This window comes from Manis pentadactyla, chromosome 2 (genome assembly GCF_030020395.1).
Source record: "Manis pentadactyla isolate mManPen7 chromosome 2, mManPen7.hap1, whole genome shotgun sequence".
Lineage (NCBI taxonomy): Eukaryota > Metazoa > Chordata > Mammalia > Pholidota > Manidae > Manis > Manis pentadactyla.
The window spans coordinates 78,949,442-78,968,253 of NC_080020.1; the positions used below are offsets into that span (position 1 = coordinate 78,949,442).

General features: G+C 36.5%; 1 protein-coding gene across 1 annotated transcript in view; it reads right to left on the minus strand.

The window, feature by feature from the left end:
- Positions 1 to 18,812, minus strand: part of MSH3 (mutS homolog 3) — a 212,774-nt gene that overhangs the window by 123,515 nt on the left and 70,447 nt on the right. The window contains 1 exon segment of the mRNA XM_057493875.1: positions 1,977 to 2,061. Coding sequence (XP_057349858.1) covers positions 1,977 to 2,061 — 85 coding nt within the window.

Below are 18,812 nucleotides of genomic sequence, written 5' to 3' on the forward strand. Positions count from 1 at the left end.
CTATTTGGAGATAGAGGTGAACCTGCACTGCACTCTAAGAATTAATCCTGGAAGGGTTTTATTTTAGTCTATTTCACTAAATCCTTAGCAAAAGTTTACCTATGCTTTGCCATTTGAAAGTCAGGCCATAAAAAAATTTACAACTAGAAATGATAGTTAATTTTAACCAAGTTTTTTCATCATATTATAAAAAGTCAATTAATAGGTTTAAATCCTATTTGGAACATAAAATTGCAGTTTTCACCTGATACCATTTTTAACTTTTTCTTTTTCTTTTCCTTTGAAATCAACAAGCATGTCCTTACGGAACACCTACAAGCTCAGCAATATGACTGGCAAAGGTATATTAAGACTTGGTCCCTCCCTCAGGGCATTTATATCAAGGTTTAGGAGAAAAGACTCATAATTAGGATAAATGCCACCTGGCAGAAATCTATCATAACAGGTATGGCATAAGCTCCCCAGGCCTCAGGAATTTGAAGTGAAGCATGCAAGGAAGCTATGTCAGTCATGGAAGGCAGTCCTGAGGATGAACTGGACAGGGAGAGCTGACCTCTGAGGGCAGTCCAGATAAGCAAACACACCACCCCCTCCTCCCTTCTCAGACAAGAGCCCAGCAGGCCTGACTGCTGTCACGGGTCCCAGGACAAGGATGGTCCTGGGAATCATTTTCCTATTTCCTGGCACCACTGGAGAAGGAGGCCCAGACAAGAGAGGAGAGACAAGTGAGACACAAGTCCCATTATATACCTGTGCTCTCCAGGACACCCAGCCCCAAATTGTTACCTCTTCCCATTGCTCCATGCAAGAGAGGCCAAACAAGTGCAAAGACAAGCAAAATATGTTCATTCTCAGTTCCTGTTTCTACATGGACCCAAGTCCTTGATAATGAAAGGGTTTTTAAATGGTATTTTTATTATAGGTGATTTTTTGCCTTAGGAATTTGATTTCAGAACTGACTCTGAAGTAGCAGGATTTGAACAAGGAGGATGTAGCAGAATAAGGAAAGCTCGGAATGCAAGGGCTGTGTGTGTAGACTCTGACTGTGAGCTCTGCTTCACCCAAGAATTGTCCCTTTACTCCTACACTTGTTTCCTGTCATGGAGATGTACATAGAACTGATGAGAAAGACTTGTGGGAAAGATTCGTAACACCTAGATGATGGAATGACAAGATAGAAATGTTACTGAATATATTAAAGCTGGCTCTAGTATACAAAGATAGCTTGAAAGAGGGAGAAACTAGTTAATAATACACAAATCCAGGAGTCAGGAGAATAAATTCAGCATTTACTTTATTCACAACAGTAATAAATATTTCTGAAGAGTTTTAAACCATTTTACTCAGATGACTTAGCTTATACACTACTTACTCAAATGACTTGGAACTGTTTTTATTTCTATGACTTTATGTTATAGTAACATTAGGTTTGCAATATGATATCTCATTTGTAAATGATCATTTAACAAATTAAAGTAATCATTTTAATATCTCCATTATCTTCCTAATCCATTAATAAAGGGCAAATAAATAATGATGAAAGTTAGTGAGGTGAAATATGACGCATCTTACGGTCTAATTGAGTATCACAGTAACTTGTTTCATAGGCTGGACAATGAAAGAAGACTGCAGACATTTCAACAGAAAGTTAAAGGCATGCAGAAAATCTAATCAAGCAGAGAAAAAAAAATCTACTTATTAACTTTCAAAGATGATGCCCTTCCAAAGAAACATTTGATGTAGAGATCAGTCATTAAAAAGGACAGCTCCCAAAGTAACACCAAGAGAAATATTTTGCTTATTTGATTCTTCAAAAAGTGGGTGCTATAGTTATCTACTAATACATAGACAACAGGCAGAGGGGTCAGTTGAAGACAATATTGCTGTTTTCACCTGCACTTCTAAAAACAGACTGCTATTTTATTCCAAATTTTTTCAAAGCCATTTGAATCAACTAGCCCTTATGTTTACCTGACCTGATTCTGTAGGATTTCAAGATTCTTTAATGTTGTTCCATTAATTGTCATAAATTCCATTGCACCTGATAAGTGTTTAAAATTCCTGTAAAAGAATGAAATATGAACCATAATGTAAGTGCATAAAGTAATTTTAAAAACTGATTTAGGCAGTAGAAATATTCTAGTAATATTACAATGAAAGTTAGTTCTTTGATAGGATACCAAACCAAAAGGAGCAAAACGAATATTCATTGGAAGATTTTCTTCCACTGACGCTGGTAGATGAAATAGCCATGAAACAGGTTGATGCAAAAGGATAGTTGCTCTCACACCAAAAACAAGAACAAGGAAGGGATGTAAATGATGGCCACATTATTTTTTTTAACATTTCCAGGAATAGAACCAAACACAGCCTTTTATCATTGGCAGAACAAGTGGTGTTATCTTCAAGAAAAGCTATGCAATTAGAAAAATATGTCAAGGTACTTAAGCAGTCCTCCTTATTCTTTAGCATGAGATCATCTTGATAAACCCTTTAACAGCTTTTAATCAACATTCTCATTAAGTGCAAAAATATTTTTTACTCTCTAATTAGCAACACACATTAGTGTGACTAACGTTTTAGCAGAGTACAAAACTGAAAAAGTGGCAGAACTTATTTCCTTAAACTCTAAGAATTCACGTCACATTATGTCCCTCTATTGCAAACTAGCTAAAAGTTCAGTAAGTTTCAGAGACTTGAGTATTGAGTTGCAAAATGCTTGTGTGCACAATTCCAATTTTATCCTTATTAGCTTTTGATGTTAAAAATTATATTAATCGATGTTTTACTAATGCAGTAATTTAATTTCCTTTTATAAGACATTTCTATCAAGAGCACTTACAGACTTGATAGCTTATTTTTAAAGACAAGAAAAATAATGACAAGTCATTAAACTATCTGGAGGGAAAGCATAAGTGTTTGCTTTATAAATGTAATGCACTTATCATGGATGTAATAAGATTTAAATAAAATAAATCCAGTTTCCCAAGCCTATTATGTAAATAAGCCTTCATCCAGGAATCTAAAGACTAAAATCAGAGCCCAGTGAGTTAGTACTCACTGAGACATGTCTACACTTCTGGCTGACTCCCCCAGCTAGAGCTCCAGAACCCTGAAAGAGAAGTAACTTGCTGCATATTAGCTACATTGCCTCATAACAACACTGTCCTTTGGAGGTATAATTTATCTGTGACAGGTTTGACCTAGCTTCCAAAGGACGATAACTTGTTAATACTTTTCAGAAGTAAGCAACTTCAACACTGATTGCAGGTATGCATAGCCCATTCTCTCCTGAGCAGTTAATTTGCCTCACATTACAGCAATTTTGTTCTTCGGCTATTTTCATTAATAGATCTAAGCTCCTTGAAGGCAAGGGTTATTTATGTCTTACACATTTTGCAGCACCTGCAGAGCCTAGCAGAAAGCAGATGCTCAACAAATGTCTGCCATCTTCCTATGAGGAAGCCAGTTGGGGTTTGTTTGTTTATTCGTTTTGAGTCATACAGCTCTGAAACGTCTGTGAAATACCCAGGGACAGTAATAAGATGTAAAACATTATTTTCAGGAAGAAACAATTAGGAAGTAATTTGCTGTGTGTTCACGCAGGTGACAGGTGTTCACACATCTTCATGGTCAAAAGACCCAAGTTGGAAGAGCTGACAGTCTGGTCTCTGTAGTATCTAACCAGTTCTTATGTGTTTAGGCAAGAGTCATTTACTTCCCCTGTTCCTGACAATTAGATTTAATCTACACCCTAGGGGTGGTTGACTAATTAACACTTGAGTAACTTTATCAGCCAGACTTTAGTGGGATACTCAGTTGGCATGAAAGAAAGACCAATTAAGAGCCCACTATCTAGCACCTTTCCTAAGAACATCTCAGCTAGCTGCCTTCAGGCACCAGGAATACCAAAGGTGTAAGATAAACAAGTGGCATTTAAGATGTGTGGACTCTCCAGAAAATTCCACACAGTTGCTCTCACCCGCACAAGAACTTGTAAACCCACATGTCTGTTCCTGAAGGATGGCGTCTTAGGTTTAGGATTCTGAAAGCATCCCCTGTTCAGCCAGTTACCTAAGAGTTTTGTCACCTAATGCCAACCAAAAGTGAAATCCCGCTTATACTATGCCTCAAGTGAACCTCTGGAGCATGGCACTGAGATAAGAAAGACCAAAAACTGGAATTTCATGGAACTTGCTGAAGAGTTTACATGACTGCTTTTGTGACTGCTTGCTAAGAAGTATTTTTAGGTGTGGCAGAATTTGGTTTGGACGAACACACCACCCAGTATAGAGAGCACTGGGGGAGGAGACTTAGAACCTTCACCTACATATAGTAAATGGAGGCTCCCAATATCTACATCTGCACTGATTATAATAAAAGAGATCAACTACTGGGCAATATTAGACTGATTCCTATGGAACAATAATTACCTATATTATCAAGCAATATAACCACCTATATTAAGCAACTATAAGAATTAACTATGTTTTTGGGTTTCCCAGATGTTTGATAGTGTATTCAGGAGTTGGGACTCTTCCTTTCAAATACAAAAGAAATTTCCTTCTGTTAGTACCTATTTCCATTAGGAATTATACATATTTTTAAACTCAGGATTGTATCTGCCAGATTCTGAGTAATTCAATGGCATATGATCACAGGTTTGAAATACCCAAGAAATTCTAAATTATTTATCCTTTTGGAAGAAGCCAAACTTTATGTGCTTTGAAGTGAACCTCATAAGCAATGCCTGGCTAGAATTCATGCTGTGAGAACCTGGATAGAAATCTTATAAGTAATATGGGAAAATACTTCCTTAATATTTCAGACAACAAAAATACAAAGGATGCTTTTTTCCTTGAGTTTTATAATGGAAGGAAAATGTTCTTGCTGAAAACTTGCCAGAGAAATTTAAGATTATAAATCATTCCTACCCCACTTTTTTAAAAAACAAAAACCAATCTTTGTGATTTAGACAAAGGCAGTAAATGTGCAGACCTTACCTGAAACATCAACCCCTAACAAAGAGACTATTCAAATATTATTAATATTATTTGAAAATGGAAAAAGACCAAAAAAAAAAAAAAACCTACCATGTTACATATGAAACCTACAGTGGAAAATAGTTTCCTATGTACAGTTTTCAGAGTTCATACATTCACCATTTGTCTAACCTTTTGGTGGCTAATTTTATTTATGAATTATAAATTGTATTATAACATAAATTTTCAGTATTATTATAGATTCACTTTTAATTGATTTGTAATTAAACAAAATGAGTGTCTTTGCACTCCTAAATGCTTCCAATAAGTCTATCAGGAAAATAAGAAGATGGTTATATAATGAGTACCCAATGATTTGCTAGAATACACAAGACTCCACATACAGTCATACTCACAACTTTATTACAGGCTAAGGATACAAAGCACATCAGGAAAAAGAAACTGCAAATAAGGCAAAGCCCAGAGAAAACCAAGAGCAAACTTCCAAGAGTCGTCTCCCAGTGGAGTCACACAGCATGCACTTAATTTCCCCAGTAGTGAGTTGTGACATGTATGAAATATCCACTAGAGAAGTTTGTTAGGCACTCAGCACCCACAGTTTCTACCAGGATCTGATCATGCAGACATCCTCTCCTAACCATGTACCAAAATTCCAGCTCCCAGAAAGAAAGCAGTTGTTCAGCATGAACCATGTTGTTTGCATACAGCTTAGACAGTGAGCCATTCTTGTCAGGGAATGCTAGAAACCCCCAAATGCAAGGCCTCAGATGCCGCTTAAGGGCCAAACTGTCAATTAGGTCTAAGGAAAGTTGTCTCATCAGGTCTGCTACATTAGCTGTCTCCTGAGCATCTCTTTTCAAATCGTATTTCTCTTGAAGTATGTGTATTATGTTTATTCACTCTTGTATTGTTCTAGCTTACTTTTATCCCTAAATTGATTTTTCTTTAATAACAATTCATTCTTAAATTCTATTACTCATTTCAAAGCTTCATATTTCTCATTTGTTATTTCACATCTAGTATCATTTTCTTAATGTCTTTTAGCTCAAGCTGCAGTCATAGGTTATAGTTCTTATTTCATATGTGGGCGTACCTTCCTGACATGCATTCATTTTCTATAGTAATGTTATCCTAAACCTTATTCTTTATTATCTTATAATAATTTTGTATGCGACTTGAATTTGGCCCTTTACCTATGGATAAGTTTTAGGTGACAAATAGTTTTCCAGAAGTTTTAGAACACAGGCATTATTTATGATGGCTGTTTTACCTTTACACATCTCCCTCTTCTGCTGTGTATGTTTGGTGTTCAGTTACAGCTCCTGACTTCTGCTTTCATTCATGAAAGATTAAATGCATGAGAATGAATTAAAGATGGCGGCATGAGAGGTGAGACAGAGGCTTCCTCCTAAAACTGCATGTAATACAAAAATCTAATCAATACAACTGGTCCTGAAAGAGCAACAGGAGAGAGGACTGAGCCAAACTGCATACACCTGGAGAAAGGAAGAAAGCTCATGGAACAGGGTGACGTACCAAAGCTGTGGCCCGGCGGGAATCAAGCCCTTCCCCCACCCCAGCTCACCACCGGGAGGAAGAGAAATGGAGCAGGAAGGGAGTGAAGGCCTGGGACTGCTGAATACCTAACTCCGGAGATCTGCTCTGGGAGCACAAACCTACATTTCATGGTGCTTTCCTGGTTCTCTTGTGATTAGGGGGTTGGAAAGCTAAGACAGGCAGAATACCTGGAGAGACTGAGATTCCAGCTGCGTGTGGAAAGCAGGAATCCATATCTGGCTGCTCTGGGACAAAAGAAAGGTGGGTAGTCTGAGAGACTTGATAACAGCAAGAGGGCTGCTAAAGGGGCAAGGATTGCACAGAACTTACTACTCAGGAGAAAAGACATGTAGACAAAATTACCCGGGTGCACTCTGCCCAGGAGGTTGGGAACTTTCACGATCTTCAGGCGTTCCACTGTCCTGGCTGGCTGCACAGCTCCAAGGACCCCCTCCATAATACACAGCCAACTGTGCCTTTCTCCCAGCCAGACCCACCTGGCTCGCAAACCAGTAAACCCTAACCTGGCATTAGGCCAGCCAGAGGAAGACTTGTCTACAGCAACTACAAACACAAAGCATAAAGGCTTATACCTGTGTGCTCGGCCCACTGGTTCAGGCAGTGGAGACAGGCATAGCAGCCAGGAAGCAGGAAACAGCTCTTTCCTCCCCCCAGGCACCAATACCACTCCCCTGCCACCTGCGACATTGCTTCAAGGGCTGAGCAGCTACACAGAGTAGAGCTTCTGGGCACTACAGGGCACCATATACAAATATGAAATGCCAAAGGAACCTGGTACAAAGCAAAATTATGAATACAACTCCTGAGAAAGATTTAAATGGCACTGACCTCATGAATCTTCCTGAAAGGGACTTCAAAGTAAAAATGATTAACATTCTCATAGAGGTACAGAAAGATATTCAAGAACTCAGGATTGAATACCGGTCAGAATCCAATCATTCAAGAGCACAATGGAGGGTATTGAAAACAGATTAGATATGGTGGAGGAGATAATAAATGAAATAGAAACTAGAGAAGAGGAATACAAAGAAGTTGAGGCACAGAGAGAAAAAAGGATCTCCAAGAATGAAAGACTATTGAGAGAACTGTGTGACCAATCCAAATGGAACAATATGGGCATTAAATGGGTACCAGATGAAGAGAGAGAAAAAGGGATAGAAACTGTCTTTGAGGAGTTAATTGCTGAAATCTTCCCCAATCTGGGGAGGAGATAGTCTATCAGGCCATGGACATACACAGATCTCCCAACACAAGGGACCCAAGGAAGACAACACAAAGACATATAGTAATTAAAATGGCAAAGATCAAGGAAAAGGACAGACAACTAAAAGCAGCCACAGAGAGAAATAAGATCACATACAAAGGAAAGCCCATCAGGCTATCATCAGACTTCTCAGCAGAAACCTTACAGGCCAGACGAGAGTGGCATGATATATTTAATGCAATGAAGCAGAAGGGCCTCGAACCAAGAATACTTTATACAGCAAGACTATCATTTACATTTGAAGGAGGAATTAAACAATTTCCAGATAAACAAAAGCAAGAGAATTTACCTCCCACAAACCATCTCTACAGTCTATTTTGGAGAGACTGCTATAGATGGAAGTGTTCCTAAGGTTTAATAGCTGTCACCAGAGGTAATAAAACCACAATAAAGAAAGTAGAACAGCTAATTACTAAACAAATGTAAAATTAAATTAACTATCCCCAAAGTCAATCAAGCGATAGACAAAGAGTACAGAATGTGATACCTAATATATAAAGAAAGGAGGAGAAAAATAAGAACCTTTAGATTGTGTTTGTAATAGCATATTAAGTGAGTTAAGTTAGGCTCTTAGATAGTAAGGAAGATAACCTTAAACTCTAGTAACCACAAATCTACATCCTGCAATGGCAATAAGTAGATACCTATCAATAATCACCCTAAATGTAAATAGTCTGAATGCACCAATCAAAAGACATAGAGTCACTGAATGGATAAAAAAAACAAAACCCATCTATATGCTGCCTTATAAGAGACTCACATTAAACCCAAAGACATACACAGACTAAAAGTGAAGGGATGGAAAAAGATTATCATGCAACTGATAGGGAGAAAAAAGCAGGAGTTGTAGTACTTGTATCAGACAAAATAGACTTCAAAAGAAAGAAAGTCACAAGAGACAAAGAAGGACATTACATAATGATAAAGGGATAAATCCAAAAAGAAGATATAACCATTATAAATACCTATGTACCCAACACACGAGCACCTACACATGTGAAACAAATACTAACAGAATTAAAAGGGGAAATAGAATGCAATGCATTCATTCTAGGAGACTTCAACACTACACTCACTCTGAAGGACAGATCAACCAGACAGAAAATAAGTAAGGAGACAGAGGCATTGAACAACATATTAGAACACATGAACCTAACAGACATCAACAGAACTCTACACCAAAAAGCAGCAGAGTACACATTCTTCTCAAGTGCACATGGAACATTTTCAAGAATAGATCATATACTAGGCCACAAAAAGAGCCTCAGTAAATTAAAAAAGACTGAAATTGTACCAACCAGTTTCTAAGACCACAAAGGTATGAAACTAGAAATAAATTACGCAAAGAAAACGAAAAATCCCACAAACACATGGAGGCTTCACAACATGCTCCTAAATAACCAATGGATCAATGAGCAAATAAAAACAGAGATCAAGCAATATATGGAGACAAATGACAACAATAACTCAACACCGCAAAATCTGAGGGACACAGTGAAGGCTGTGTTAAGAGGAAAGTATATTGCAATACAGGCCTACCTCAGGAAAGAAGAACAATCCATTATGAGCAGTCTAATCTCACAACTGACAAAACTAGAAAAAGAACAATTGAGGCCCAAAGTCAGTAGAAGGAGGGACATAATAAAGATTAGGGTAGAAATAAATAAAATCGAGAAGAATAAAACAATAGAAAGAATCAATGGAAGCAAGAGCTGGTTCTTTGAGAAAATAAACAAAATAGATAAACCCCTAGCCAGACTTATCAAGAAAAAAAGAGTCTACTTACATAAACAGAATCAGAAATGAGAAAGGAAAAATCACTGTGGACACTACAGAAGTACAAAGAATTATGAGAGAATACTATGAAAAATTATATGCTAACAAACAACCTAGAAGAAATGCACAGCTTTCTAGAAAAATACAACCTTCCAAGACTGACCCAGAAAGGAACAGAAAATCTGAACAGATCAATTACCGGCAACGAAATTAAACTGGTAATCAAAAAGCTACCTAAGAACAAAACGTCTGGACCAGATGGCTTCACTGCTGAATTTTATCAAACACTTAGTGAAGACCTAATACCCATCCTCATTAAAGTTTTCTAAAAGAGTAGAAGAAGAGAGAATACTTCCAAACTCATTCTATGAGGCCAGCATCACTCTAATACCAAAACGAGGCAGACACCACAAAAAAAGAAAATTACAGACCAATATCCCTGATAAACACAGATGCAAGCACACCGAATTCAAAAATACATCAAAAAGATCATCCATCATGATAAGGGAAGATTTATTCCAGGGATGCAAGGATGGTACAATATTAGAAAATCCATCAACATCATACATAACATCAACCAAAAGAAGGACAAAAACCAACTGATCATCTCCATAGATGCTGAAAAGCATTTGACAAAATTCAACATCCATTCATTATAAAAACACAACAAAATGGGTATAGAAGGCATGTACCTCAACATAATAAAGGTCATACATATATGACAAACCCACAGCCAACATTATACTTAACAGTAAGAAGCTGAAAGCTTTTCCTTTAAGATCAGGAACAAGACAAGGATGCCCACTCTCCCCTCTTCTATTCAACATAGTACTGGAGGTCCGAGCCACGGCAATCAGACAATACAAAGAAAGAAAAAGCATCCAGATTGGCAAGGAAGAAGTTAAACTGTCCCTGTTTGCAGATGACATGATATCGTACATAAAAAACCCTAAAGAATCCACTCCAAAACTACTAGATCTAATATCTGAATTCAGCAAAGTTGCAGGATAGAAAATTAATACACAGACATCTGTTGCTTTCCTATACACTAACAATGAACTAGCAGAAAGAGAAATCAGGAAAACAATTCCATTCACAATTGCCTCAAAAAGAATAAAATACCTAGGAATAAACTGAACCAAGGAAGTGAAAGACCTATACTCTAAAAACTGCAAGACACTCATGAGAGAAATTAAAGAAGATACCAAAAAACGGAAACACATTCCGAGCTCATGTATAGGAAGAATTAATATTGTCAAAATGGCCATCCTGCCTAAAGCAGTCTACAGATTCAATGTAATTCCTATCAAAATACCAACAGCATTCTTCAATGAACTAGACCAAATCATTCTAAAATTCGTATGGAACCACAAAAGACCCCAAATAGCCAAAGTAATCCTGAGAAGGAAGAATAAGGCTGGGGGGTTTATGCTCCCCAACTTCAAGCTCTACTACAAAGCCACAGTAATCAAGACAATTTGGTACTGGCACAAGAACAGATCCATAGACCAATGGAACAGACTAGAGAGCCCTGTTATAAACCCAACCATATATGGTCAATTAATGTACAATAAAGGAGCCATGGACATACAATGGGGAAATGACAACCTCTTCAACAGCTGGTGTTGGTAAAACTGGACAGCTACATGCAAGAGAATGAAACTGGATTAGTGTTTAACACCATACACAAAAGTAAACTTGAAATGGATCAAAGACCTGAATGTAAGTCATGAAACCATAAAACTCTTAGAAGACAACATAGGCAAAAATCTCCTGAATATAAGTATGAGCAACTTCTTCCTGAACGCATCTCCTCAAGCAAGGGAAACAAAAGCAAAAATGAACTCATGGGACTACATCAAACTAAAAAGTTTCTGTACGGCAAAGGACACCATCAACAGAACAAAAAGGCATCCTACAGTATGGGAGAATATATTTGTAAATGACACATCTGACAAGGGGTTAACATCCAAAATATATAAAGAACTCACAAGCCTCAACACCCAAAAAGCAAATAACCTGATTAAAAAATGGGCAGAGGATATGAAGAGACAATTATCCAAAGAAGAAATTCAGATGGTCAACAGACACATGAAAAGATGCTCCACATCATGCTATTCATCAGGGATATGCAAATTAAAACCACAATGAGATATCACCTTCTACCAGTAAGGACGGCCAGCATAGAAAAGACTAAGAACAACAAATGCTGGTGAGGATGTGGAGAAAGGGAACCCTCCTACACTGCTGGTGGGAATGTAAGCTAGTTCAACCATTGTGGAAAGCAATACAGAGGTTCCTCAAAAAACTAAAAATGGAAATACCATTTCACCCGGGAATCCCACTCCTTGGAATTTACCCAAAGAATACAACTTCTCACATTCAAAATGACATATGCACCCCTATGTTTATAGTTGCACTATTTATAATAGCCAAGATATGGAAGCAACCTAAGTGTCCATCAGTATATGAATGGATAAAGAAGATGAGGGTACATATACACAATGGAATACTATTCAGCCAAAAGAAAGGAACAAATTCTACCATTTGCAACATGGATGGAGCTGGAGGACATTATGCTCAGAGAAGTAAGCCAGGTGGAGAAAGACAAGTGCCAAATGATTTTCCTCATTTGTGGAGTATAACAATGAAGCAAAACTGAAGGAACAAAATAACAACAGACTCACAGACTCCAAGAAGGGTCTAGTGGTTACCAAAGGGGGGAGTGTGGGAGGGAGCATGGGGAGGGAGGGAGAAGGGGATTGAGGGGTATTATGTTTAGTACACATGGTGTTGGAGGTCACAGGGAAAACAGTGTAGCACAGAGAAGGCAAAGAGTGAATCTGTGGCATCTTACTACAGTGATGGACAGTGTCTGCATTGCGGTATGGGTGGGGACTTGATAGTATGGGTAAATGTATTAACCCCATTGTTTTTTCATGTGAAACCTTCATACAAGTGTATATCAATAGTACCTTAATAAAAAATTAAATAAAAAATAAATACATAAACGCATGAGAATTGCCCTTTAACCATAAACAATTAGAAAACTGGACAATTATGTATGTTTTAAAACTGTGTTCAAGTGTTAGACATCAGGCAGCCAAGAATTTTGATCCCTAAGAGAAGAAAAACAAATGAGGGAAACACTGACTGACCCCTGGGAAGACCAAGGAAACTAGAATTTGTGAGACAGAATGCCAGAGACGAGAGAGCAGCACACCCAGAGCTCCAGAGATCTGCAGAAGGGTCCTCTCAAGTTTCTGGCCACATACTGATCCTAAAATGTGAGGGGAAACCTCCATGAGGTCAGGGAGAGCCACAAGAAAATAGGACGATGATGAACAGGGTTCACACAGGGCTGAGAATATTTCACTCCCCAAACAGCGAGAGTGGAAAAACCTCACAATACATGTGACAATAGGTAGATGTCTCAGAAGGATATTGCTTTAGAAGTGGGATTAAAATTGACATAGACAAGGATTTCCCTTGTCTCATACCATTTAAATATATATGTGTGTATAGGTATGTATGTATGTTATATTGAGATATCATTCACATAACATGCAATTCATCCACGTGGAATATGCAATTCAGTGTTTTTTAGTGTACTGACAAGGCTGTGCAACCATTATCACTATGTAATTCCAGATATTTTCATTAACCCCATCCCTCCCAAAACATCTATATACATTAGCAGTCACTCTCCATGTCCCCCCAACCAAAACTGCTCTAGGCAACCAGTAATCAACTTACTATCTCTATGTATTTGCCGATTCTGGACACTTCATACAGTTGACTCTTAAGCAATACAGGGGTTAGGGACACCAATCTCCTTCTCTCCACTGCACAGTTAAAAATCTGCATATAAATTGACTCCCAAAAACTTAACTGCTAATAGCTTACTGTTGATTTTATGGTAGTAATGATAAAATATACTAGTAACCACATATATTTTTATGCATTCATGACATACCTTTTTCTTAATTTTTCCAATATTTCTAGGTTATGCAATTCATATGTTTTTTTCAAGTTGCTGCAAATCTCCAAATATTTTTCCAATATATTTGTTGAAAAAAATCTGTGTATAAGCAGACCCATGCAGCTCAAACCCATGTTGTTCAAGGGTCAACTACAAATGAAATCACATAATATGTGCCCTTTTGTGACTGGTTTCTTTGGCTTAGCATCATATTTTCAAGGTTCATCCATCTAGTAATATTTATTGGTGTTTCATTCCTTTTTGTGGTTGAATAATATCCCATTTTATACATGTATCATATTTTATGCATCCATTCATCAGTTGATAGACATTTGGATTATTTCCACTTTGGGGCTATTATGAATGATACTGTTACGAACATTCATGCACAAATTTATGTGTGGGCATACATTTTCATTTGTGTTAAGTAACACATCTAGGAGTAAAATTATCAGTTTATATGTAAAGTGTATATTAAACATTGTGAGGAACTACCAGACTGTTTTCCAAGGTAGCTATACTGTTCTAGAATCCCACTGGCAATGTCTGAGGGTTCTAATTTGCCCATATCCTCATCAACATTTTTTTAATTATTATTACAGCTCTTCTAGTGAGTATGAAGTGGTACCTCACTGTGGCTTTGATTTGAATTTACCTGATGGCTAGTGATAGTGAGCATCTTTTCATGTGCTTTTTGGTAATCTGTATGTTTTCTTTGGAGAAATGCCTATTCAAATCTTTTGTCCATTTTTTAACTAGATTATTTGTCTTTTTGCTATTGATTTGCAAGTATTTTTCATATATTCTACACCAAGTCCCTTCAAGACACATGACTTGCAAAATTTTCTCCTTTCAGTTGGTTGCCTTTTCACTTCCTTGATGGTGTGCTTTGAAGAACAAACATTTTTCATTTTGATGAAATCTAATATATCTATTTTTTCTTTTGTCACTTGTGATTTCGGTATCATAGCTAAGAAACTGTTGCCTAATCCAAGGTCATGAAGATTTTTCACCTATGTTTTCTTCTAAGAGTGTAATAGTTTTAGCTCTTACATATAATATAGGTCTTTGGTCCATTTTGAGTTATTTTTTATTATGACATGAAATAAAGTAATATAAAGTTCATCCTTGAAAGGTGAACCTCCTACACTGTTGGTGGGAATGTAAATTGGTTCAACTGTTGTGGAAACCAATACAGCGGTTCCTCAAAAAACTAAAAACAGAAATACAATTTGATGCAGTAATTCCACTCCTAGGAATTTACCTGAAGAAAACAAGGTCCCTGATTAAAAAAGACATATGCACCCATGCTTACTGCTGCACTATTTACAATAGCCAAGATATGGAAGCAACCTAAGTGTCCAACAACAGATGAATGGATAAAGAAGATGTGGTACATATACAAATGGAATATTATTCAGCCATAAAAAGAAAAAAATGCTGCCATTTGGAACAAAATGGATGAATCTAGAGGGTATTATGCTCAGTGAAATAAGCCAGGTGGAGAAAGGCAAGTACCAAATGATTTCACTCATTTGTGGAGTATAAAAAAAAAGCAAACAGAAAGAACAAAATAGCAGTAGAGTCATAGACACCAAGAAAGGGCTAGCAGTTACCAAAGGGGTAGGATTGTGGAGGGTGAGGGGGAGAGAGAAGGGGATTAAGGGGCACAATAATATGCAATCACAATATAGGTACGTCACAGGGATGGTAGTACAGCACCAAGAACACAATTAATGACTCTATAACATCTTATTACATTGACCTATATTGTTACATTGAGTCAATTATTACATTGACTCTATAACATCTTAATACATCTTATTACATTGATCAATGGAGGGGGTAAGGACTTGATAATATGGGTGAATGTTGAACCACTGTGCTGTGTAGTGAAACCATCATAAGATTGTATATCAATAATACTTTAATTTAAAAAATGGAAATGTCATTAAAAAAAAATCTCATCCTTTTGCATGGATATCCAATTATCCTGGTGCACTTAAAAAAAAAAAAAACTATTCTTTCCCAGTTGAATTGTCTTAGCACTGTTGTTGGAAATCAACTGACAATAGTGTATAGGTTTACTTCAGGACTCTCAACTCTATCCCACTGATCTATGTCTGCCCTATGCCAGTACCACACAGTCTTGACTACCATCGCTCTGTAGCAAGTATTCAAACAGGAATACATGTCTTCTAATTTTGTTATTCTTTTTCAAAATTGTCATGGCTATACTTTGTCCACTGAATTTTCAAAATTTTAGGATCCGCTTGTCAATTTCTGCAAAGAAGCTAGCTGGGATTTTGACATACATGCATTGAATGTATAGATCAATTTGGGAATAGTGCACTCTTAACAATACTAAGCCTTCTGATCCATGAACCTGCGATGCCTTTCCATTCACTTAGGTCTTATTTAATTTATTTCAACAATGTTTTAATACTTTTCAGAGTATAGGTTTTGTATTTCTTTTGTTAAATTCATTCTTAAGTATTTTATTCTTTTGATACTATTATAAATAGAATTATTATTTTCACTTTTGGATTCTTCACTGCAAGTATACAGATACACAAATTATTTTTTTATACTGAGCTCATATCCTGCAAACTTAGGAACTCATAGCTCTAACAGTTGTATGTGTGTTTATTCTACCTATATATGTAGGATTTTCTATATATTAATTTCATGTTATCTGTAATAACAGTTCTGCTTCTTCCTTTATAATGTAGGTACCTTTTACTTCATTATCTTGCCTAATTGCCCCAGCTAGACTTTCTAGTACAATACTCAGCAGAAGTGGTGAGAAGATACAACCTCATCTTATTCCTGTTCTTAAAGGGAAAGCAATCAGTCTTTTACCATTAAGTGTGATGTTGGCTGTGAGGTTTTCATAGATGGTTAGTCAGGTAAAGGAAGTTCTCTTACAGTTCTAATTTGTTGAATGTTTTCATAAAGAAGGGGAACTTTCCTATCTATTGAGGTGATCATATAGTTTTTGCCTTTCACAATGTATGCTGATAAGATGTATTATATTAATTGATTTTCAAATTGGTAACCCAAGCCTGTGTTGTTAGAATAAATCCCACAGTCATGATGTATAATCCTTTTTATGTATTGTTGGATTCCATTTGCTTGTATTTTGTTGAGGATTTTTGTACCTATATTCATTAGTCTATAGTTTCTTTTCTTGTGATGTCTTTAACTGATTTGGGACTATTGACATTTTGGGCCAAGGAATTATTTTTTTGTAATGGGATATGCTGTGACTTTTAGGATATTTAGCAGTACCTCTGCTCTCTACCCACTGGATGTCACTGAAATAGCTTATAAATTTTACTTTCACAAGTGGAAGTAAGTGCTCTATTTATCATCATGATATAAAAACTTTTCTAAGAAAAAACTTTTGCAGTTCACCTGGGGTGGATTTTCTCATTCTTTCCCTAATTTCCGAAATCTATTTGAAATTCTGACCACAACAGTCTTAATAACAGTCATTTGAAATGAAAGAAAGCACTCATTTCCAAAAACAAAACCAATTCCTTTAAAATGTCATCAATTTAAGAATCAGGCTAGTTCTGTCATTATAACTATCTAACATCCCTCATGCCCTATTTCTTCTATTAATACTATTTTGTTCTGGAACAAACCTACTTAAACTCTCAAAACAAACTTGGAATGTCTAAATTTGCCTTGTCTTATAAAATCTCACTTAAATCCATCGTAAGAACAATTCCTGGAATGGCGTATTTCCTCAAACATCCTAAACTTCTAACTGTAGAGGCACCAAGACCCTTAACTAAATACATTATCAGGATTCTAATGAAATATGCAGCAATTTTTGTGAGACCATTTGCAATACAAGGCAACTAAATTTTCATCCAACCGCATAGCTCTTGAAGTAAGTATAATCATGCCTTATGCTGCTGAACATTTAAAGTAATACAATTGAATTTTAAATACACAAGAACATTCATGTTTTCCGAAGTAATCAGCTTTAGAGGCTACACTCTTTTTCCAAAATATAAAAACTGTGGCATTACTCTTTTAGAATAATTTTCAGAGTCAAACCACATGCCACACATAAAACATCATTGTTTATATTTCTTCTTTAAGTATAACAATAGTACCAGTTTGATCACCATCTTTATTCATTAATCTTGGCTCCCAGTGACATTTTGGCTATTTCCAATCAAGTTCACACTCACAGAATGAAGAATTCCTTCTTTCTTTCCTTTTCTTTCATTAATGTTATATTTACTGACAGCATACTAGCTGCTGCACATATGCTGGGGGACAGAAATATATAACATATGAGGGCCTAACACTTTGGATCTCTCTCTTTCTTTTTTGTCTTTGGACTATGGAAATGAGAAGAGGGGACCACCTGACAGACAAAACACATATACTAGGTCACCAGATCCAGTTCCCTGAACACCCCCTTAACCAGCAAATATAAGATGAAAAAAGTTCAGCTTCACAGAATTTATCAAGTCAGGCAATTTAAAAATGACCTATTTTAATTTGGGTACATATAAACATTTTATTATATTTGAATTAAATATGAGGAGGATGCAATGTTGTTGGCCCTAAATTCTGCTACTTCTAAATACATGAGAGACTAACGTTTTTTAAAAAGTTGGTTTCTGTATGCAAAATTAATTATACCAAATGAATACTTCACTGCTTGGTGATAATAAAAGAGCAATTAGTCACTAATTCTAGCTCACTTAGAAACTCCCTGTCACGAGCAAGCCAAATGGTAGGTAGCTTGTTACCCTTTCTTTACAGGGCTCCAAAACAAGCAACCACACAGACAATCTTTGCAATAAGTCTCCTATTACTGGAGCTTAAAGCAGAATCCAATGAAGTATAACACTAAGCTGCTAGTCTTTTTTATAAAACACTTCAACCATATTAAAACACATATAGAGTAACCTAGTTAACCAAGTTAACTTACAACAACAACAAAAAAATAAAACTTCAATTAGAACTCTCTGTGCCATTCTCCCCACCAACATTTTTTGCTTCTCCTCCTTCCCCACTTTAGAAAAAATCTTTCTTCTAAATTGTTGTTCACCATTCCTAGGCCTACCTTTACACCTTCCCTATATACATATGGATTCTTATGCAATATATAATATTTTTTTCAGATGTTTCTAACTTCATATAATGGTATGTACTATGTGTCCTTCGGCAATTTTGTTTT